Source organism: Microtus oregoni, unplaced genomic scaffold, assembly GCF_018167655.1.
Source record: "Microtus oregoni isolate MIOR12 unplaced genomic scaffold, Mior012 000202F_ref0000011, whole genome shotgun sequence".
Classification (NCBI taxonomy): Eukaryota; Metazoa; Chordata; class Mammalia; order Rodentia; family Cricetidae; genus Microtus; species Microtus oregoni.
The window spans coordinates 288,678-313,292 of NW_024544861.1; the positions used below are offsets into that span (position 1 = coordinate 288,678).

At 38.7% G+C, this 24,615-nt stretch overlaps 1 protein-coding gene across 3 annotated transcripts in view; it reads right to left on the reverse strand.

Moving 5' to 3' along the window:
• LOC121445540 (F-box only protein 38-like) overlaps positions 1 to 24,615 on the reverse strand; it is a 42,280-nt gene that overhangs the window by 10,912 nt on the left and 6,753 nt on the right. For all 3 annotated transcript variants that reach the window (XM_041647660.1, XM_041647659.1, XM_041647658.1), the window contains 12 exons: positions 23,107 to 23,293; positions 20,355 to 20,488; positions 17,439 to 17,602; positions 17,071 to 17,236; positions 13,673 to 13,810; positions 12,530 to 12,667; positions 10,136 to 10,229; positions 8,853 to 8,983; positions 5,760 to 5,930; positions 4,044 to 4,186; positions 3,042 to 3,255; positions 647 to 766 (listed from right to left, as the gene is read on the reverse strand). In XM_041647660.1, coding sequence (XP_041503594.1) covers positions 647 to 766; positions 3,042 to 3,255; positions 4,044 to 4,186; positions 5,760 to 5,930; positions 8,853 to 8,983; positions 10,136 to 10,229; positions 12,530 to 12,667; positions 13,673 to 13,810; positions 17,071 to 17,236; positions 17,439 to 17,602; positions 20,355 to 20,488; positions 23,107 to 23,234 — 1,741 coding nt within the window. In that variant the 5' untranslated portion in view covers positions 23,235 to 23,293. The remainder of the gene's footprint in view (positions 1 to 646; positions 767 to 3,041; positions 3,256 to 4,043; positions 4,187 to 5,759; positions 5,931 to 8,852; positions 8,984 to 10,135; positions 10,230 to 12,529; positions 12,668 to 13,672; positions 13,811 to 17,070; positions 17,237 to 17,438; positions 17,603 to 20,354; positions 20,489 to 23,106; positions 23,294 to 24,615) is intronic.

Genomic DNA, 24,615 nt, shown 5'->3' on the forward strand with positions numbered 1-24,615 from the left:
ATAGAAAGCAAAGAGCCAATCAAGACCATTTAAAAGACTTGTGACACTAGCCTGCCACTAGGGTCAGAGACTGGGATTTTTTAGTCTACTCACTAATCCAGAACAGCCTCTGCCTTGTTCCTCCTCCCCTCCAAAGTGAGGTCAGAGTACAAACATATTTTTTAAATTTAAATAAAATATTAGCTTTGAGACTCACATAAGTAAACACTGAATTTGCATCATTTACACTCCTCTCTCCTGACCTCTCACACGGATAACCTCTTAATGATTGTTACACACACACACACACACACACACACACACACACAGCTTGCTGTGTCCATTGAACATAGCTCATACAAACACAAGAGTATGTAATCAAGTTACTTTCCATCAAAGTCTGAGTGCTTTCTTTTTCTACATCTACACATGAGACACACAGTGAAATGAAAAAGCAGTTGTTGGCTGAAGCTACAAACAAAACAAACAAATAAACAACTCTTAAGATACAGATGTATGCGGCAAGGAGAATATCAATGATTTATAACAAGGCTCAGTAGGGAATAGCAGATAACACATCAGTGCTTGTTCTCAGTACTTCCTATTCGCCATTATACTCCGATTCTAATTTCCTGGATGATGAATGTGGGAAGAGTGTCATGATTACCTGCTTGTTCCTCATCAGCATCCATAGGAAGGAGTCCCTGATTGGGAGCTGGCACGTCACTTCCACTCTCAGCTCCCACCTCTCCATCCTCCTGCACCATGTCTTCCATATCATTTAATGCTTAAATAAAAATAAAGTGAAAACTAAAGAAATGCAAATATCCACAATGCATGTAAAACTGGCAGTTCTGGCCAGGACAGCACACACCGTCATTATGAGACCTACTCTTAAAAGAGTAGCCTGTAACTGTTTCAATAGAGACAAAGAAGGGCCCAGCTAATCCAAGAGAAGGAAACCACAGATGGGAAAGAATTATTTCATAAATCAATGTAAGACAAAGGCAGGAGAAAGGTCACAATTGAAGATGATGATCATCTTATGAACAATGATCCTTGTGGCACCTGCTGTCTTAACCAGGCTATATTGAGCACACAAACTCAAATTCTACCTTTGGCTGATATATGGCAAGGACCATTAATAAACTACATACAGTTTATAACTCTTTAATGGCATTTAAATGCCTGATTTTTTCAGTGTTTACTCTATCAAGTGCCTATCAATGAATGAAAACTACATACAGTTTATAACTCTTTAATGGCATTTAAATGCCTGATTTTTTCAGTGTTTACTCTATCAAGTGCCTATCAATGAATGAGAACATGTGGTTTTAATCTCACATTATTCCAAAGGATAAGGTCCACGAAAGCCTTAAGACCAAAAAGCTTCAACTTACTACTACTAATAGCTAACTTTATCAGATGTTAAAATTCTTGCATATCATCATAGAACCTTCATCTGGTGATGGATGGAGATAGAGACAGAGACCCACACTGGAGCACTGGACTGAGCTCACAAGGTCCCAATGAGGAGCAGAAGGAGGGAGAACATGAGCAAAGAAGTCGGGACCACAAGGGGTGCACCCACCCACTGAGACAGTGGAGCTGATCTACTGGGAGCTCACCAAGGCCAGCTGGACTGTGACCGAAAAAGCATGGGATAAAACCGGACTCTCTGAACATGGCGAACAATGAGGGCTGATGAGACGCCAAGGACAATGGCACGGGGTTTTGATCCTACTTAATGTGCTGGCTTTGTGGGAGCCTAGCCAGTTTGGATGTTCACCTTCCTAGATATGGACGGAGGGGGGAGGACCTAGGACTTACCACAGGACAGGGAACCCGGACTGCTCTTTGGACTGGAGAGGGAGGGGGAGAGGAGTGGGAGGAGGGGGAGAAGGGTGGGAGGAGGGGGAGGGAAATGGGAGGCTGGGAGGAGGTGGAAACTTGTTTTTGTTTTTTTTTGTTTTTTTTTCTCCTTTTCTCAATAAAAATAAATAAATAAATAAAAAATTCCTCAAAGCAATATTCAAGATTTCTATAATATCCTATTTCCCAAACTCGTTAACTGATCTTAGTTTGAGTCAGAACAAGACCAGTATTGAATGTATTCTAATGAGATTTTGCAACAAAAGGCAAAAAACACTAATGCTATTACTCTAAGTGACAATGAATATGGAGAGGGGGGGAGGGGAGGACAGGAGAGAGGAAGAAACTGAGGAGGAATGCCAAATGAGGTCAGGGTAAAACCAGGAAAATGACTACGGAGTCACCAAGAGAAGAAAGTATTTCAAGAAGGTAGAAGTAGACAGAACTCTCAAATACAGTTGATCTGTCCAGTAAGATAACCACCAGGATCGAGAGTCTTTGGTGATTTTGCTGAGACCAAAAAACAATAAAAGTTTATAGGTAACTCTGTTCAGGACATCTATGTTCACAGCACGCCTTTAGTTACAAGTCATTCCACAGGATCAGGACACCCATTTCTTATCAGTTACAACGTCAATGCGGTAGACAAAAGAATGACAGGAAGATGGCTAGAGGAATTATTTTCCTAGCTTTGAGGGATCAACTGAGAAACCAGAAAACTACCTTGGCTCATTCGTACTCACTGGCAGAGGGCATGGAGATGAAGCCTATTAGTACACAGGCTAACAGACAGCAGCTGTTTAGTAGCTAGGAAAGAACTAGGCAATTACAGAGCTGACATTTCATAGGCTGGAATTAGATCATGCACTTTGTCTGCAGGGCAGCTGTAAAGATCTGCAGACTGAGAGCATGTGTAGCTTGCCCATGCATGTAGTGGGTACTCATTTCCTTTTTAACCTAAGTAGTTTAAAGGCTACTTTGCTATAATCCTCAGAGTTAAAGCTCAGTTAAATCAAGTCTCTAATGCTGTCAACGTACTCTGAGTCCTAGTATTACCAGTCCTTCCACTCTGAATTCTCTGTGTGTGGGCCACGAGTGACAAGCTCAAGTAAGAAAAAACCCAACAGGATAGAATCAGAAACTAAAGCAAAGCTCATTTGCATCTGGAGCTCATGAAAGATCTGAGTTACCATCAGCTGCAAACTGCTGCTCTCCCGGCTGTAGCTCTTGACGAAAGTCATTCTCCTCATCCGAATCATCTGGGTGATGGTGATTGTTGTCATGGATGTTGGCATTATTATTCTGAGCATTATTATCATTGTCATTGTTGGAATTCTGGTTGCTAACAAGTGCTGAGGAAACCCCAATTCCAGTGCCTGCACTCAGACCAACTCGAGCACAGCCCTAGGCAAAAACAAACCATGTGCTTATTAATTTGGGTTGGAATACTTTATTAATAACTCTTCATTTCATCCTCACATAAGGACGAGTATTTAAAAGTACAACTTAAGAAATGCTTTCATATATGTAGAAAAGATCTCATTCAAAGCTACCACACTTCAAGCAAGACAAAGCATCACTAGCCTGATTTGCAATTATCAGTGCACACTGGGAAAAAAGATGTGTGCCATCACATGACTGATAAGTGGCTTAGCTGGGAACCAAAAGCAGATCCTATGTTTTCCCCACTATAATGAACTGTTTCAGCAGTGAGGAAAAACCACAGCAGCACAGATTACCATGAATACTGTTCTACTGGCGAGGCTGTTTAAAAATAACGTTTTGTACAATGGGACAACATTGGATTGTTCAAGATATAACTTATTAGGAGATGACAGCAAAGTAAAACATTTCCAAAATGAATTCCTAGCCTCAGACTTGAGCTTCTGCGGACTAATTTCTAAGTGCTCTGGGAAAGCACTGTGTCCTAACGTCTTTACAAATTTACAAAACAGGCAGCAGCCTAACTTTTACTCTCCCTTCCCTGAAGACCCCTTAACACACACTGAAAAATAAGAAGCCATCCAATGCTATAAATGCCACACCTTCACTGAAGATAGAATTTAAAAATACAACTATAACAGCAGAAAGGCATATATGACAGGTTGTTTTGCTTTCTTCCCTGTATCCATACTGAAACACAACAAAACAAACAAAAAAAAACCCAAAAACTTCTCTCAACTGAGATTCACCTTGGGTGGCTCACGAAACATCTGATCCAGGGAAATAAACTCCAGGCTGGGCAATAATTCAATAAACTGACCGAAAGAATCCAGCTTCAAAGCATGGCACCGCACAAGGTTGATATCAACCAGCCGTGTCCATCTAGAGTGATCTGTTGAAAACAATACGACAAGTGTTTACTCGGCACTGTCCCCAGGCAACTCATGAATTTTTGCTACAGATCACAAAAGTCTTTCCAATCCTCTCCTTTTGAGTAATTTTTCCCTTATTTCATAGTCTTTAAGACTTGATGACTACCTATTACGAAGCTCCAGAGCTAATTTCACTGTGAGAAATACATGGCCCAGGAAACACTGACATGAAGCTAAGGTGGCCCTGATTGAAATGTCACTCTCTATCAGCCTATATCCTTTCAGCAACAGGACACTGGGGAAAGCAAGCATGGCACATTCACTTAGCCGAACAGATGCACCTACTTTGACAGAATGAGGAGAGCTACAGGCTTGCTGAGATGGACCGCTCTCCTGAACATACTTAGTATGCAAACTAAGGCACAGGACAGTGTAAACACAGGAAGAGCCTTCGAATAAAAATCACTTTAAATGCTATATAGGTATAGGATGTAATATGCACAAAATAATTTGTCCAGAAGAATATATAAGAAACTGTTGATGATGGTTACCTTGAGAAGAGGAGACTTTTCATTTTGTACCTTTCTGTACTGTCTGAAATTTATCAAGTGCATGTATTACTTTAATTTAAGTGTTAACAGGAGTTCTGAGTGATGGGATTATAAGCCATTTTTTGTTTTCTTCTTTAAAATCTTCTGTATTTAAGAAAAACAAACCAAAAACCCAATAAATGTTATTTTTTAAAAGTGATCTATACCTGTTATATCCTAAAATTCCTAAATTCCAGTAACATGTTGATTCATCTGGGCCACAGATAGGTAAGGTATGGACATTCTGGCAAGCAATCTCAGAAGAGGCTCGAGGGCTCTGAACAGTCCTGAGGGCAGCTCTGCAAGGAGGTGCAGATCCTTGGCAAGAGGTCAGGGTTCAGTATGTATTTGCGAGGGTATTTGGTTAAAGTAGGTATCACAAAAACCTTATCCTCTAGCCGGTAATCTACTTAGGTTTTGTGAATATAGACAGTTGAAGGCCTTTAAAATAAACAGCATTAAATTTTTTTCATAGGAGAAAATGAGCTTGTGCCATAAGGAAAAATATCAAGCACAAAAGTCACTTCTATATTTGAGATGGGATAGGCAAGACAGGTTAAAAGGAATAGGACTTCTGGTCAATCAAAGCTTTAATTTCAGGTTAGTGTTTAATAAGTCATGTAAGTAAGGTTTTTAGAAATATGCCCCTACTTTTTCCTTTCAGATAATGTGCCACTTTGAAGGTAATTCAAAGGAATCAACAACAATACCCTAGGTTCTGGGCAGAGACTCTTAGTTTTAATCACAGGTGCAAAGTGCAGGCAAAGGTCAGGGCACTTAACTCTGTAACGGGGGCACTGCGAACTTGTAAGCTAAGAGCTTTAAAAACTGAGAAAGATACTGATCGTATTTCTAACTCACTGAATAATGGTCCTCAAAACTTGTATAAATAATCCACATCAAGTATATGTATATAAAATCTACATTAGGAATACAATCATATCACATAAAAAGACATATTTCACTACCAGAAAACACAGTGTTATTGTCAAGTTTACTGTACCTGAGATCCAATTGTATGGGTTGTGTAGATGAGGACAGTTATAAATTGCCAGATATTTGATACAGGAAAAAACTTCATTGACTGCCTTCATTCCTATATCAGTGATGATACCAGGATTTTCTACCACATCTGCCAAACCATACTTCACCAAATCTGCATTAGCCATTCTGCCTAGAAAGAAATCAATTTTAAAGTCTCAGTGCCATGGAGTGTTGCCAATTCTGTATCTTATCATTCCATGTGATTAACCTGTTCTGTTTCAGCCATCATCAGGCTGACCTCAGGTTTAAAGTCTGTTCTGAATATATGGTACCATTCTCATACCCACAGAATTTATGTTAAAAGTCAAAGGATAAATAATAGGAAACAAATAATATTAAACTGTTTAGAAAGAAGAAAAAGACTAACTCAGAGATGTACTGGTTTGTACAACTATAATGCTTTAATTTATCTTTTAAAAAGGAAAATGAAACCATAAAATGGAAGTCTCTCATGGTATAAGGAGTGAGTTTTTAAAGTATAGTGTGGCCACGGAAAACTAGGATTAGAACCCATAATACAGGTGAATAGGTGTCTACCCTGAATTGATTCTAATTCAGACACATGTCACTGGCCAGGTCACAATGTGGAGGGGAGGTTGAGGGTGTTAAGTTATCCTAAATCATGCCACTGGCAACCATACTTCAACTCTTACATATCATCATTCTCTCCTCCGAATGGCGGGTCCTCACACTTCAGGACAGTTAACTTAAACATAAGAGCTCTCTGAAGGATGTTAGTTAAGTTGTATCATCCTCTGTGTGTTAGATAGTACTAGCAATCTAAGAGAAATATACACAGATATACATAAACCTTATAGTCCTTTAAATTAATGCAACAACCCTACAAACAAAAACTCAAATGCTCTTGGTGGAACTGTTTTTGAACAACAGAGCAATGTACACTTTTTGCTTGGAATATTCGTTAACCAATCAATCTACCCCAAGTTCTGCCCATTTTATTCTCCATATAGTTAGTGCTTTCTATTACTGTCCAGTATTGGTAACTGCAGGCATTTCTTGCAGAAGTCATCTTGCCATCCTAAACTTAAACCTCTTTGATGCTCTTTGGACTTTAAGATTACTTATTCTCCTACAATGAGCAAAATCTTGAACTGACCCTATTTATTAGGTGCTGTCCACATAAACGCTCCACTGTAAAATGACAAATGCATGTCCTACGACCAGCCGTTAGGGCAACCCATTACTGCTCCTAAGTTTTTCTACTGGCTAAAAATTTTAAAATCCCAATGATGTCATCAAAAATTCATTTCCATTCCTTTTCTTTGTTTTAAGCTTACAGGGCAGCTAATGGTAAAAACTACTACTATTTACTAAATAAATACCTCAAGTGTTAGAAATTGCTATAAATGAATTTATCCTTTTTTTTTTTTGAGATAGTCTCACATTGCCTAGGATGGTGTCCATTTTGTTACGTAGCAAAGGATGACCTTGACCTTCTGATTCTCCTTCCTCTAGCCCAAACTTGGCTAGAGAAAAATTTATCATTTTTCCAATATCTCCTCAGAGCCAATCAAGAGAAAAGTAGGGAAGTACTTAAGTATCGCATACAAACTCATGACTAACAATAGGCAACTCTCAATTCCATCTCTCTCCAGAGTTCTAAAACTTAAAGTTGATATTGCTGAGTTTTACATCATGATCACCTTCACATAAAGCTCTGAGATGAAAAATCCTTCTCCAAATATCCTTAGGTCACTGAATCCCAGCAACCTTTATTCCTAATATACAGCATCCGCTTTTCAGAACATTCATAACCCAATCTGGCCCTGACAATCTTATTAAGTCCTAGAGGACAGGGTTTCTCCGTAGCTTTTGGTTCCTATCCTGGAACTAGCTCTTGTAGACCAGGTAGGGAAGTTGCTACATTATGGGCTTTTAGAAAGACCAGATTCTGACAAGAGAACTTCTGAACACAGATGCTACAAAAAAAGAGAATAACAGAATCTCTTTCATAACCAGAAGACCAAGACAAGGGAAGAGTTAATTTTCTATGAAACCATCTCAGCCTCCTAATGCTATGCTGATAAAACCTGAGAGTTTCCAAGCTACAAAGATTATTCCAGTATTGTCTAAAAATGGGTGTTTTGATTTATTATTCTTTTAAAGAATCCTGCACTTATACAAATGAGAACCTCAACGATGAAGAAAAGAAATAAAAGCACATGCTATGACATATCCTGAAATGAACAAGGAAGGTAATCTTTTTTTTTTTTTTTTTTTTGCACAGGATTGTCCTATGCTTGTCTCAGTCAATAGTATTTATAACTTTCTATTTATAACTTTCATGTTCTGTAATGCAAATTAGAGCCAAAGGAAACACAAAAACTATCTAGTATGACATTGGATGTTCAAAAACTTTTATAAATTATCTGAGAAACAAATTAATTCTTGATAGAATGAAAACACATTGGTGAAAATTTTCTTCCCTATCTTACAAATGCCTCCTGGAAAAACAGTTTGAATAATGAATTTGACTGGCTTAAATTCAACCCCAAGGCACGAGTTCCTAATTGTAAATGCATACCCCAAATGTTATCAAGCCAGCAGCAATTACCATAAAATGAATACTAACCACTGTGTGCTACAGTATCTGCAAAGTTCAGAATCCCAGCAGGCTTATTATGGAAAAGGAAAATCTGAGCAAAGAATGGGGCCTCATCTGAGGAGACCATCAAAAACTTCAAGAAATGTGACAGATCAAATTCAACAAATGCAACTATGAGTGACATTCTGTGGAAAAATGAAGCAGAATCGGAAAGAAACGTGGACAGTGAAGAGGAAACAACTGCAAACCTAGATACTGATCTTGTTGGCATGGTGTTCATCACTACACTCCTAACAGCATGTTAACAGACCCAGAGGAAGTCCATACGTCTGAGTCTAAATACAACAATTCTTCTCCAAGACATGCAAGCACTTAAGACATTAGGTCAGCTTACGCTCAGGAAAATAAAGGCACATAATATCCAGATTTCAGTCTATCAAGCATGTTTCCCTCAGCAAATCCATGGAATGAAACATCATGTCTTACTCTGCAACAAGAACTCATCTACGTATCCCAGGTGCAGTGTTTCAAACTGTGGAAACTCCAATTCTGCCATCTTTAGGGCAGAAAAGACACCATCTTTGGTTAAAGAAGGCTGGATGCGAACTTCATGTAATCTACAAACAGAAAAATTTATTAAAACACTGAATTGGATTCTTCCTGATAACAGAGCTCAATAATCGTTTATACTCTTACTAAAGTTATCACAGGTATCAACAACTTTCCCCTTTCCATTAAAGACTAAACAGCAATAACAAAACCAAGAAATCAAGCAAACAACCTCCCTCCCCCCCAGGTTGCTCAAGTGCAGCCTTACATTAGCAGTGCCCTACAGCAACAATGACCCAGAGAGCAAGAATCATACAGCCTGCTGGAGGACCTTTTCTTTCTTCCCTAAGAACTACATTAAGCATGATCAGGGCGAGAGTGTAGAGCTGGTGGATGGAAGAGCACTTGCTATGCAGGCCTGACAATGACAACCTCGGTTACCTGAGTTCAATTTGAAGAACCCACAATGGAAGGTGGGAATTGCCCACTCAACGTTTTGTCCTCTGACTTTCATATGCATGTTGTGGTGTGCACATGCATACACACACGTGGAGTAATAAAAACAAAAGTGTGATATCTGGTATCAGAGAAGAATATCTGACATTTTTCTTATGTTAGCATTAATGCTTCATTTTAATAAAGATATACTTCTGTGGTATGTAAAAATACTTAGTTAAACACCTTTGTTTTACTCATAATTAACATTCTACTGGTAAAATCTTTTAATAAGCTGATAGAAAAATTCAACATAAGGAAAAAAAAGTAAGTAGAGGCAGACCTCTGAGAGGTGGAAAACAGCAAATGAAGTATAAAGTGATATGAAGACACATTAAAAGATATGGAGGTCCAACACTGCAAAAACCAATTTAAGACATGTTTCTAAAGTTTATCAGCTAAAACAATTCAGGAAACGAAGTACAGATGGAAAATACTTCCAGAGAGGGCCACCAACTTCTATTCATGCTACACTCACGGACTGATTTCCTGTGCAGTGATATCATACACCCTTCTAGGGCTGACCTACACAGAATGCAGCTCAAATGGCTCCAGTTCTTCATTTAAACAAAACATGAAGAAGACGAGTCACCTGCTACTTAATTTAGATTTTAAATCCAAATGAGACATGGTCATTATACACAAATATTTATTTACATTAACCCCAAAGTTTTCTAAAACTTCTAATTCTCGAACAAAAACCGTAAGGTGAAGACAAAACATACCTACGTGCAGCAGTGATGATGAGGTAACCGAGGTCTACTTCCAGGGCATTCTTGCAAGCTCCCAAAACAATAGTGTGCAAATTTCTAAAACCTCCTGGGTAGAGACAAAGGGAATAAAAACAATCATTTCTCTGACCTCGGAACTTCTGGTAAAGGAAATAATTATTTGTTTAAAAGGAAATGCTTTGTTTTTGCAACCAAATTACCAGGCGAATTATTTCTCGTAGTTATTTCCCCCAAACAGATACTCACTCTGAAAACACACTTGGAGCATCAGAACACTTCAAGCCTTAAGACAAAGAAAATGCTGGAAACTCATGAGGGAAGTGCAGAAGGATTGATGTTTCCTGGCCAAATCCTGAACCTCCAGTGTATCGTGAATAAGACAGTACTACTTCAATTCATTTTCATGTTTAAATTTTTCAAACTTTATTGTGTGTGTGTGTGTGTGTGTGTGTGTGTGTATTGGTGCACATGCCCATGTAGTAGCCAGATGTTTATTTCCTTTTAAATCTTATATGTGTTAAGACAAATCTCTCACGGAAACTAAAATGTGCCATCTGGCTACATTGGTTGGCCACCCACCTGCCTGCCTCCACCACCAAGCACTGTGGGTGATGCATGTTGCCTGTGTGCTGTAAGCCTGACTGTTGAGTCAGGTCCAGCTTGTCTGTATGCTAAGTACTTTACCCACAGAGACATTTCTCCTTTCCTTTTTTTTTGAAAGGCATAACTACGTACCAAAAGGGAAGAACAGCAGACAAAAATCATAAATGTATAGATCAATGAATTCTGCTTGAACACAAATTACCAAGTATATATACTTTTGTGTCTGGCCTCTTTGACTGTCGTGTGATTTATACACTGCTGTTGGTGGCTCTCAGTCTGTTCCTTTGCATTGTGCAGAACAGTATGTGAATATGCCACATATTAATTATCTATTCTATGGATTATTGAGGTTTGAGCGTCCCATTTGGGGGCCTTTTAGCAACAATGCTCCTATAAACAATCTCCCATGTATTTCTGAATAAACATGCATTCTTTTCTGTTGGGTTTAAAGCTTATCTGAATGATCAATGTTAGCAGATAATGTCTACCAACATTTCCAAGGGCTTTTATCAACTTACATCCTCAGCATTGTCTTGCTGGTGTACAACCTGGCCAACACTACTGTTTTTCATATTGGTCAGGTCAGTGCTTGTGTGGCACACTATAACTTTAATTTGTACTTCCAAGTCCTGCCAAATTTTATCATTTCTTTTCATGTTTATCAGTCATATGGATAAAACTCCTACCTATGTGAAGGCTTTTGTTATTAGTCCTTTCCCATTTTTCCAACTACAATGCCTGCTTTTTTTTCTTAATTTCAAGAATTCCTTATACATTTTTAATGCAAGCAAACTGTTAGAGATCTGCACTCAAGAGTTCTTCCTACTCTGCATACAGACTGCCTTGTCACTCTTAATCATGCCCTTTGAGATAATCCCTGGCCACTCTCTTCAGGCCTTCTATCTAACAGATACTGTGATCTTCTTGATTCTTGACTTTTCTCTTGTTCATTAAAATAAAATGAAAGTACTGATGGTGGTCTGGAGGGAGCCTGTTCCCATCTATGATTTAATGCAATGCAGGGAACTCATCACTGACTTCATTAGGTGACAAAGAGTCTTCAACATGAGTTAGCAGTATTAGCCACATCTACATGTTACTGATGTTACTGGATGATTTTCCATTTTATTATTTTTCATTTTACTTTCTTTTCCAACTTGCTTTATTAATAATTTATGTTAACTATGTTTCTAGTTTTAATTACTAATCATCTCGGTTAATTTTTTCTTTACCAGTGAAATGATTAGCATCCTGCATCCCTGCATCTAAGGGATGTTATGAGTAAGTACTTTTTCTTTCAAGAGATGTCATGTGGCAGTTGAATCTAATGTCAAGGTTATCCGGCATGATGAACATCTATACTCTCTAATAGTAAATACCAGACACATCAGCAATACTAAAGCCTGAGCTCGTCTAGAGACCTAAGATGTCCAAGTCATAGGACCTCTTTTTCAAAGGGCAACGAAACTGGGTCAGCCGTTCTAAGAAAGAGCTCAAATATAACAAAAGGTATTACCTATTTACCAAGTAGCAAGTAACAAAACAGAAAACCAGCCTCATCACTCTTCTGTTTCTCCTGAGGTTTAACATGCATAAAAAGGCAAAAGATATTAGCCTGTGCTCACGGATGTGAGTCATCCTCGAACACACCATAAAGAAAGCAAAGACAACCAACTACATAAGCATTGTTTTTTAAAAATTTAGAGGATAAGAGCATCTAAACAAAGCTTAAAATAAATAAAAGCTAATTTTAAAAACTGTTTTGTAACTAAGAGAATCCAATACCTGATCTCCAGCTGTCTTCAACCACATGTTGGATGAGACCTCCCAGAAAAGGGACTCGGACCATTTCCAGGTGTTCTAAGTTCCGGGCAGATGCCAGACCGGTTACCAAGGGCACATATTTCAAGGAATTTGTAGGTCCTAGAAAAAGTAAATAACAATAAATCTTAATTTAATAAATTATTTCAAAGATAAATTTTCCTATAAACCTCCTATGTTGAAAAGATAGACAGACTATTGGTGACTGTCAGTGTCCTGTGCTTTACTAGGCCAAAGGGCTAGTCTGCTAACCATATACTTATTCAGCACAAGAATCTTTCGAAAACCATGTTGAGATATTCAATATTTTTAAAATACACTTAAGTTTCAATAATTTTAATTTCAAAATAATAAATGGGAAAAAAATCTAGAGGAAAATGTGTTCCTTCACTCAAATGAGTTGCTCTATCATTTCAGCATCTATGTCCAGTAGTGTGTTAGATTCTCTCCAAAGGAGAAGCAGCATATAACTAATTTCAAAAGGACAAAAAGGCCAAATATATGAAGTACCAAAATAATACATACCATATTCAATAAAAAGGAAAAAAGAGAAAAGAGAGAGAGATGTCAGGAAAAACAGACCCTGAAGAACACGCATAAGCTGAAAAGATGCATGCATCTCAGGGTAAGAAAGAGTAACCGAAGGCAACCTCAGGGGAAGCCGCACATCTGCATGGGCAGTAAAGAGGTAGATGTGACCAGGAAGATGGTCAGAAAAAAGCCACGGGAAGGATAAACACCCTTTAACAATGCCATCAGCAGACTGAGTACTAAGGGCTCTGTTCAGTTGCATAACATCATAAAAACAAAGCTTAAGGTGGAATAACTGTTCACAATGCTTAGGAAATCAGAGGCTAAAAAGACGAAATCTATTGAATTTGATGGACTGAAACCTGAGCTTATATAAAACACAAGATAGTCATAGTCTTTGTTTTTTGCTAAGGTCGATTGTGTTTCTATTGTCCACAAAACAAAAGATATGCATTCCTAAGATGTGTAAGTCACAAAATGTAGACAGTAATAACATACTTTCAGTCAGACGTAGAGTCTGCCAGGACATTTTTAGAAAAGCGGATGCTTAATTCAAGCATAACTGTATAGTATTACCTGCGCAGTTCCTCATGACAAAGGTTCTCAAGCTGATGCAAAGAAAATCTTTGAACGGCTGTGGCTTAGTGAGTCTCACCCACTTCATGTACAGGTGCCTTAGCATCGGAATGCAGGGGATTTCAGGAACATTGACCCCTGAGCACACACACAAAAGAACAAGAACATGACAAAAACAATCAGCACTCTCTGTACAGCATGTTCAAGAATCCAGTTTTCAATTGATAAAACTATCCTTCGAGCTTATCTATGACATAATTAAAGTCCATCAAATTTGGTTTATGTAAACAGGTAGTAAAGACGGAAACTGTATTATAAAGAATGGGAGACTTAAAATCTATTTCTGTATTTAAAACACACAACTAACAGCCATATGTTATAGGATGCAAAGTAAAAGTAAATTTCTGAAAGTACAGTTGTGATGATAGAGGTGAGTTACGTAAATACTGTATGGCTGCCAATGGCCACTACTGCCCTATCAGTAAGAAAGACAAATCTCTCAGCTAAAGGTAAGATTTTTTATTATGGTTGGTGACAACACATTCAAGATACACCTTGAAGTCATTTCTACAATATATAAGAATCTTAAGCATTTGTAAATATGTAGAATAAGCTAGCACAGCCTTGAGAACAGAATCTGACAGCTATTTATTTCAATGCCTCAAAATGTTAAGGATATTTTATGCCTCTGATGACTCATATCCCCACAGAACTCAATCTGGAAAAGGTGAAGGGTATATACTAGGGAGACGTCAGCAGATGTGAAAGAAGAAAGATTGCTAACTTGTAAATCCTAAACGGAAGGAGGCAGCTTCAGAAATGTGCTCTAACAATCCAAAAGCTAAAGAAAGCAAAGCCACAGAACTTAAAACTGGTTGGTTCTTCGGAAGATAAACTGAAGAACGCCCTACTATCACTTACATGGATTATTCCTTAACCCGTCTTCTCCAAACTGTAGTGTACTTCAGTTTTACTATGTAAACACACCATATGGCAACAAACAGGAAATAAAATGGGGATAAAACCAAAGGAAGAAAATGAGACCAAAAAGCAAAGAATTTACAAATTAAACTTAATGTCTACCATGAAGGTGGTACTGCTGGCTGCCATGAGGGTCAAAGGACAAGGTCAGAAAGATCCAAAGACAGTTATCTGATGCTCAATCCTATTTTTTGCCAAATGTAGCCTATAAACAAAGGATAATGTATATTTTCTTCACATTACCACCATACAGTCAGTACAAAGCTATGAGCCATAACTAACTCATTTCAGTGAAACGTAGCAAATACTTATATTTGCAATTAACTGGTGCAGGCACTACAGAAAATGTGAAGATATAAAAATCTTCTACCTTAAGGTTACATTATAAATTTCAGATATTACAGAAGTAGAACCTCTTTACAAACTAAAAATCCAAATGTCCAAATCCTTGCTCAGACTTATTCTACAGTCTTACAGACAAGAGGTTCTGTACTGTCCTTCCATAGTCATGCGCATGGACTTAAGTCCTGTCCCATATTATCCTCAGGTCGTTCTATGACTATCTAACCTGTTTTAGAAACTTCTATATCTTTAGAATATCCCCTATATCTGGAATAATTATTGGAATATAGCATATATTTAATATAAATATTAATAGAAAAATACAAAATAAACTTAAAAGTAAAAAAAATCTTTTTTCTTCTTTTTAAAATTTTTTATTGTATTTTTCTCCGCTCCCCTCCCTTTCTCTCCCCTCCCCTTCAACCCCATGATCCCAGTTTACTCAGGAAATCTTGTCTTTTTCTACTTCCCATGTAGATTAGATCCATGGATGTCTCTCTTAGGGCCCTCATTATTGTCTAGGTTCTCTAAAATATTAATAAAGTATACAACTGAAAATATTTTGGCTGAGGATATGGCTCAGCCATAAGACAAGAGTACTTGCCTAGCATGCGCAAAGATCTACCTGGATTTCATCTTTGTCTGACACCACATAAAATTGAGCATTTAGTGTATTCATAATCCAAGCTCTTGGGAAGTAAAGGCACAAGGATAAAAAAATTCAGAGCCATCCTTAGCTATTTAGTGAATTTGAGGCCACCCTGAGCTATGTAACACTCTGCCTCAAAATAAATAAATAAGGAAATAAGTAAATAAATAAAGTGTCAGGCTATATAATAAGGGTCCCTCAAAAGTGTCTTAGTAGACTAAGGCAAAGATGAAAGGCTAAACTTGATAAAATATCTGCCCTTTTTGAAATTACGGTGATGTAATTTTAAAGAGCATACACACAGACAAAGTACAATGTAATGATGGAAATAAAAGAATTTCTGGAAATGACCACTCCATCACCATCTTTTTAGAGAAAAATGGAAAGAGGCAGAATGTTCATTTCATTGAAGAACATGGTAATTGTTTTACTTAAAGAAAAAAACTAACAATTACTGGGGGTTGTATGTTCTAGACTGAGGTTTAACAGGCACTAGCTATGTCTGCCTGTTTAAATTTAAGTAAATTAATTGGGCATGGTGGTGTGCACCTGTAATGCCAATACTCGGGAGCTGGAAAAACAAAGATGGATAGACAATTCATGGTCAGTCTGAGCTACATAGAAGATCCTGACTCATCTCTTTGTTTAATAAAAAGGAATTTAAATAAATTTTAAAAGTGTAGTTCCTTAGTTTCAGTAGCTAGAATGAGTGCCACACAGCACAGTAAAACACTGTCTATGGCTTGCTGTTGGAAAGCACTTGTCATACAGTAAAGGCACTTGCCATGCAAGCTTGGTGACCCAAATTCCACCCACGGAGCCCACTTAAAAGTGGAAAGGGAAGCTGGACAGTGGTGGCGGTGCATGCCTTTAATCCCAGCACTCAGGAGTCAGAGGCAGGATGGGTCACTGTGAGTTTGAGGCCAGCCTAATCTACAAGAGCTAGTTCTAGGACAGGCTCTAAAACTAGAGAAACCCTGTCTCAAAAAAAAAAAAAAGGAAAGAGAGAACTAACTATATATACTTTTCATTTAATCTCCACGTGTGCACCGTGGCACACACACACCATACATGTTAACACAGCAAATTAGATAAAATTCCTCCTCTCCAAAAGTTGTATAAGAGATCCCACATCTAAAATCAGAGTAAGGGCAGGGTTCTAGTTCAATGGGAAAACACAAAAAGATAAAACCTTCACAACGTCTTCAACATGGCAATAGACTGTTTGAAAAGCAACATAACATTTCCCCTTGAAAGAGATCTTTATCTAATGGAAAAATCTGAGCTTTCAAACAAATCTCACAAGCACTTCTTTTTCTACAGCCAATCAATAACACAATCTTTAAAATGTCATAACTGTTTCAGTGACTACTCATTTACACGGTATTATAAGGCATGACAAGTGAACCAGAAAGCAGGTACTCACCAACTAAATGCAAAGTTTGGATTTTGGCTCCTATGGGGATTTTCAGTTTATTTTCAGGAGGAATTGGAAATGCTCCATTACGATTACGAAATTTCCCCAAAATATGAACATGCGGCATATATGTCCAAATGGATTCTACCAACTCCAAATGAGATGTTTCTACACCCTAGAAAATAGCACCATGGCAAGCATAAGGAAGGCTTTCATTTCACATCCAAAGTGTCTCTGTACAAGATGCTGAATATGCAATGCAACTTAAGACAAAGTCTATTAAGTGTGTAGTCTGCATGTGATTGAACAGGTTCACAGTCCTCCGAGCCACCGTTTCATCAACCAGCCAGTTAAAATGTTCCACTAGGTACACTTACCACCAAGTTTGGGCATGCTTGCAAAGCTTCTAGGACTCCTGGAATGCTGAAAGCCTCATGGCCCCTCACTCTTCGCCTCTCGAGGTATCTAGGGTGAAGGCCATACAGCTGTTCAACATCTGGCATCTTCTTCAAAAGAGTGAGGAAACTGGAATCTGTGAAGCCTGAGAAGGTCAGAGGCATTTAGAACAGGGACATCATTCGTCCATCAATGTTTACTTATAAGATCCAACAAACATTCAAAAGAAAAGGGTCCTTTGAAAGTTCTATACAGCTAATGCTGAGTAAACTTTACAACAGAAGATGATATGTATGCTAGTCTCTACACGGAAAATGAGGCACAAGTATGACTTGCTCAAGTATCCACTGCATGTTTAGCATACTTTACAACTAAGGTTTTTCATCTGCGTCCTAACAACACATATTTAACCTAGATAACGTGGACTTCTGGATGGGAGGATGGTAAGGGACTACTCATCACATTACCACCCAGTCTCTTCACCTCCTTCATAGCTGCTATTCTAGAAAACCTCCAGAATTCTGCAGAACACTAAAAGTAAAAATAGGATACAATCCTCACCTTTAAGAAATTTAACGTTTCATCTAAATGCCATCCCAAACTGAGTTCATCCTATTCTAACCATTTCCTGGCAATTGCTCTCTTCTATGTTTAACTGTTACTCCCCATTACTTCTGACAGTTAAAAAACAAAACAAAACAAACAAACAAAACCCAAAAGACAGCAGGAACCTGGCTAGGAAAACAAGAACAACTGAATGTGGGGAGATGCTGAGATGGTAAGAACTATGTATCTGGGAGGCCAAGTATGCTCTGTAGCAGGAATTGACAAGATGCAAACTTTCCTAGCGGGAGCTACTGGCAGAATACAAATGGAGACAGGCAGGACATACTTTCTATTACTGAGGCCCTGGGAGGTGTGTGAAAGCCAACAGTCTGCTAGCTGATAACAAAATATTAACCTTCCAACTAAACAAAAGTACTGAAGTTATCTGTTATACTTGTACAGGGCTAGTTCAGAGTTGCTAACTACAGAATCAGAAAGGTAAATAGTGAGCCAGGCATGGTGGTGCAGCCTATAACCCCAGCAACAAGAGGTAGAGGCAGGAAGGGCCAAAAATTCAACGTCAACCTCAGTCCACTTCCATAGTAAGTTTAAAACCAGCCTGGCCTACAAGCAAGTTGGTTTTAACAAAAGTGAACAGTAAGTAACCATTATTCTCTTGTAGTGCTTACTGGCTGAACCATTAAAAATTAACTATTTTATATGTTTCTCATTTCTAACAACATAATAGATAAGGTAGATTAGCACCTCATATACAAATGAAAAAAATGAAGAACCAATCAGCAATGCTAGAATTCAAAACCTAATGTGAGCACCATGAATGTCGGCTTCTTTTTACACAGACTATAACCATCATAAATAGGGAAAGTTAATTGAGATAGGATGTGACTCCAAAGAGATCATGGGTATGAGTCATCAGGTATGTCTATCAAGATTTAGGGCTTTGGTTGGGTATGGTGGCGCATGCTTTTAATCTCAACACCTGGGGCAGATATAGCTGAATCTCTGAATTTAAGGTCAGTCGTCTATATAGTGAGTTCCACAGCCAAGGCTACACAGTGAGGCCTGGTCTTAAAAAACTGATTCAGGGCTTAAACTCCAGAGAATAGGCCAGTGGATCATTACACACATTTAATGTACTCTTCACCTAGGCTACAGTCTATAAGCTTTCAGTTTCTTAAATTCGCTAAAGAAACGAAAAGTTCTGGGCTCTCCGGTATTTACTGCAGTCTGAAAATTGGCCGTGATCACACAGATTCTTCCCTAATGTGGTACGTGCCACGGTGTTAATGCTAAGCTTGGCGCACACAGGAGCTATGCTATCTTCCAGAATCCTGCTTTCAGGCCCCGGTAAAGCAAATCTAACAGAGCATCACATCACTATTCTCATGCTGCCTTGACTGATTTCTTGCCCACTACAAACCGTAACTGTCTAGAATTAGATGAACACTTTCCCTTCATACTGCTTCCTAAGTAACTGTGACAACTGCGTTTGTTTCCTTGAAGCTAAGTGCTAGCCTGGCATTGCAATGGTCTTTTCAAGACTGCATATGCTGCTAACTGCTGTGTATGAATGGCAAGAGTTCCGCGGGAATCCTGAAAGGACAGCACCACAAGCTGCACACTACAGCACTCTAGAGGTAGTCTGTCTGTCTGTTCAGGAGAGCACAACAAGACAGCTCTTCAGCCTTCCACCTCTGTGCTTCTGGTAAGGAGCTCATGTTTTGATGCTGTTAAGGAGTTTGCCTCAGCTTCAATCCATGTTCAAAGTCTTACATTCTGAATATTATTTTTTAAAAGCATGATTTTAGAAGACTCTAATTAAAAATCAACAGCAGAGCACAGTAACTAACAGACTACTGTTAAAGAAAGGCAGTCCTTTTTATTGTTAGTTTAACAAGGATACAAACTAGGGCTTCTTTTGCTTCATAGACGCATATCATGGATTTCCCTACCATCTTTTGTTCCCCTTTCTCCTGCTAGACCTACTTTCTCCCTCCCCTCCATACAGTCCCTCCTGTTTTCAATTTTCTTGTCATAAATTGGGTCACCAAAATAAACAAACAAGCAAACAAACACTTTTTTTTTTTTGGTTTTTCGAGACAGGGTTTCTCTGTGGTTTTGGAGCCTCTCCTGGAACTAGCTCTTGTAGACCAGGCTGGTCTCGAACTCACAGAGATCCGCCTGCCTCTGCCTCCCGAGTGCTGGGATTAAAGGCGTGCGCCACCACCGCCCGGCTTAAACAAACACTTTTTAAAAAGGTGTCACATTCTGCGGAGCCATTTTTATTGGTTCTAATGGTACAAATGTACTTTAAAGCTTTGTCTACTTACCACTCGGCATATATTCCCACCACCGGCCTGCACAGAGATCCACCACTCTGACAACTCTCAGATACAGAGTAACTGCTTCCTTTAGCTTCCGAGAGAGACATTCCATGCACATGATATCCTGCAGGGGGAGGTACCTTTGTAATGGAAAGAAATATTAATCAAGGATGTATGCAGTTCCCTTCCCTCTACCATGCCCCCACCCTTTAAATGATGTGAGGTCTAGGAACATCAGCAGCACCTTAAGGTATAAGGTCATTCAGTTTATCGTTTTTAGATTTATTATTTTATGTGTATAAATGTTTTACCTGCATGTATATATGTACATTGTATGCACCCTGGTAAACTTGGAGGTCAGAAGAGGGTACTGGATCCTTTGAGACTAGAATTAAAGATGGTTGTGAGATATCATGTAGACACTAGGAATCGATCTGTACCCTCAGCAAGAGCAACAAGTGCTCTTAACCACTGACTGAACCAACTCTCCAGCCCCGTTCTGGCTTTTGAGTAAATATAGGTAAGTCAGCAAACTCAAGTACCAAATAGAGTGCTGAGCTCTTTCCATGTGATAGCTGATAAAACCTGCTATGCTTCCCATAAGTTTTCATGGACAAAAAACATTTAAAAATAAGCATAACAAAAAGCAAAAATGACGTAAAGAAGATAACAAACAAAAAACCTCAGCACATTTTTAGGTACACTGACAAGAAAAGGAAGATGGCAGCCGAAGAGCAGAGATTGGAACACAGCCGACATGTGTACATGTGTCAGTGTCACAGCACGGTCCCTGCTGCTCCCTCTCAACCATCACTGCTCCCTCAAATGCCTTTGTTTCTCTATCAATAAGCACATAAGCACGAGGTTACAGCAGTGTGGCTCAAGTCTTCCCTGTGATGCACCTCTCTTCCCAATCTTCTCATCTCTTTCCTGAAAGTCACAACTAATCTGTTTCTAGCTTGTTTCTAGTAACAACATGTACCTTTAAATAGCAGGAAACCTCATCTTTGTCTCTTCGGAGTCCTCCACACTCACCTAACTGTTGAGTGGAAGCCATGTTTTACTCAGTGGGGACTGGGTTACAACTGCATCACAAGGTATGCAGCTGGCTGCCCAGTTTCTTTCTCCTCTGTGTCATCCTGTGCCTGGTCCTCTCGCTAACAGCTACTGTGGCAAGGAGGCACCAACTGCAGGGCTGCTTTCTGCTGCCACCAGTCTCCTAGATGAGTCTTCAACACACTTGACTGCTCCTTTATCCTCAAAGTCCATGGTCTGCTGGAATCCTCACTCAGCAGGTAGGTGCTATTATTATGCCAGTTTAAAAGCAGAGGAACTGCCTCAGAAAAGCTAAGCCTAAAAAGTTCCTACAGCTGGCTAAGTGGGAAGAGCAACAATGACAATCATTGCAGCTGACTCTAATCCCTAAGAAGCATGCTAATTTTAAGAGAAACGTCTATGTGTGGATGCTCAGTATTTTTCTGCATTGGTTTCTTACCACTGGCCCTTCTTCAAAGCTATTTAAATAAAGAGATTAAAGTCAAATTAAATTTTCACTAAAAACATTATCGCTGGCTATAACCTAACTAGCTCTCTAGAACTCAAACAATTTTCAGAAAATACAAGACTACACATTATGTATGCAATGAAAAAAAAACACTGCTTGCTTTTTAAATCAAGTTTTCTATCATATATATGATATATGCATATGCATATATCTATATCTATATATCTATATCTATGCCATTTTAAAAGCAGAGGAACTGCCTCAGAAAATATATATTGGATTTTCAAGACAGGGTTTCTCTGTGTAACAGTCCCAGCTATTCTAAATCTCACTGAGATCCGCCTGCATCTGCCTCCCAAGTGCTGGGATTAAAGGCGTGCACCACGACCACCCAGCTTTCCAACACTTTTACTGTTATCCAAAAATATTTGCCCGTGTTAGTTTTATAAGCCCTGACCAACTTTAAAAACATAAATCAAGATTGTTTTATATAAAACTTTTCCTAGGGAGAAATGTATGTTTTTCTATGGTAGATGTGATTAAAATCTATAGTTGAAAGGGCACATAGAAAGTGGGGTGGGGAGAGGCAGGGGATGGGTGCACACCAATAATATTTTATTTGAAAAACAGCATAATGAGACCTAATTCTTCATAAGTTAATAAAAAACCATATTATAAAAGTATGTAAGTGCATTTTGAGTCAACAAAGAAAAGGTTTCTTTTAAAGGAAACAACTTTTTTGTCTCAAAAACATGTTAAGTAATCATTATACCGTCACAACAAGAGTCCTCTGATAAACATTTTAGGAGCCTACAAATAAAACTTGAAAAGAAAAAGAGTGAAAAGAAATAAAACATTTTCCTTCTTGTTTTAATTAATGGCTATAATAATGAAGTTAAGTAAAAAAATAGTAATTTTAAAATTGTTTGGAGGCTAGGAAATGACTCAACAGTTAAGAGCACTTGCTGTTTTTACAAGGCTCAGGTTTGATGCCCTCCAAACAGCACACATCATCTGCAACTCCAGACTTAGGGGATCCAACACCCTCTTCGGACTTCACGGGCACCAGGCACACAAACACACGTGGTACACAGACATATATGCCACACGGCACACAGACAAACATGTCAGCAAAACACCAATGCGTATAGAGTAAAATAAATAAACCTAAAGGAAAAACAAAAGCTTTATAAAACAAGTTTGCTCTTAGCTTTACGTTTCAGGTACATAAAAATGAACCAAATAAAGTCTCACCTAAAAATATGACAAAGCACTTCATGTGACAGCTGATTCATGTAGTCCTTCGTTTCCTCTGCTATCGTTTCCTCTGGGATCTCATCGTCCATCAGACACATTTTCACGCTTTTCTTTCGTGGCCCCATTGTTGTGCTGCCGTTAGTGCCAAAGAACAAATCTGGCCTCTGATTTTAGTTCAAAACACCTGCAAGAAAAACAAGAGTAGAGGAGTCTAAAAGCAGCACACCAAACTTAAACCCCAGGCTGTCCCTGTTACAAGTGAGTTACAATAACGTTCATTTGGAACTGCCAACGGCCAAAAGCCTAAAATACTGATGTTATTACAACAGTACACCATATTCACACTTAGAAATTATTCATTTGTCCTATTCTCAAGACAGAGTACCTTTTCCTGGAGAACAGTTGAGATTATAAACATATTTAGCATGAACAAACCCCAAAGAATTAAGTCCCATTTTTTTCATTTGTATTCTACAGCTTCCTACCCAGCTGGTTCTCTCAGTTTCTCCAGGCATCAATTTCTTCACTAAACTAGGTAGCAAAACTGCTTCTGGCTGAGAGCTTATGATTCTAAACATGCAACCAAAATTAGTTTGTAAAGGGATATCTGAACTCAGGAGTGAACCTCTCAGCTATTAACTGAAGTTGACCCCTCATCTGCAGCGCTTCATAGAAGCTACCCCACCACAGCAGAGACTCTTAAGACTCTCAGCTGTGATCTGTCACAAAGAATTACTTCCAAGACAGGAATCAACCTTTCTAATTCTTCATTCTCCTATCTACAAATTGAGGGAATGAAACCATACTCTGTGTGAACAGGGTAAAATCAAACTACAGACACTCTCCTTAAATACCATACAAAGCTGACAATTCTGGAGGGAAAATTCACTTTTATAAAGTATATACACTTTGCTTTTAAAATAAAACCTTAGTAAGGGAAGAGGAAAAGGGAAGGAAAATGAGAAGCAGCAACATATTTTGTTTTGTTCTGTTTATTGGTATGTGGGAGTAACACCCAGATTGTCAGACTGTCTGGGAATAACTATGTGAACGATGGTGATCCAGATATAGAATAGTTAAGAAATATAGATCTCCTCAGTAGGAATGAGGCTCTGTAGACATAAGATTTGAGTATTCCTCAATTCAGACATGCCTTCACATACTTTCAGTGCCTGCAGTAAGCCTAGCAGCTCCCAGAGTAAACAAAAGACCTTGGGGAAGCCAGTGAGGAGACAAGGAACCCAGCAAAGGAGCTTAGACCTTCAAGTCAAGATAAGCGGTATGAAGAAAGCAAACTCAGTTTCAAAGTAGCAAGTGTAACACATCAGCCTCATTCACTGCTGGTTCTTTGAAGGACAGGGCAATTAAAATGATACCTAAGGGGTGATCTGAAAATAGGGCAAAAAGGGAGTAAGAGAGTTTTAAAAAAAATTTTAGGAGATCCCAGTAGCATGCGACTGCATGTCCTCAAATGGCTCCCAGAGAGTTGGACCTCACTGGGGCAGA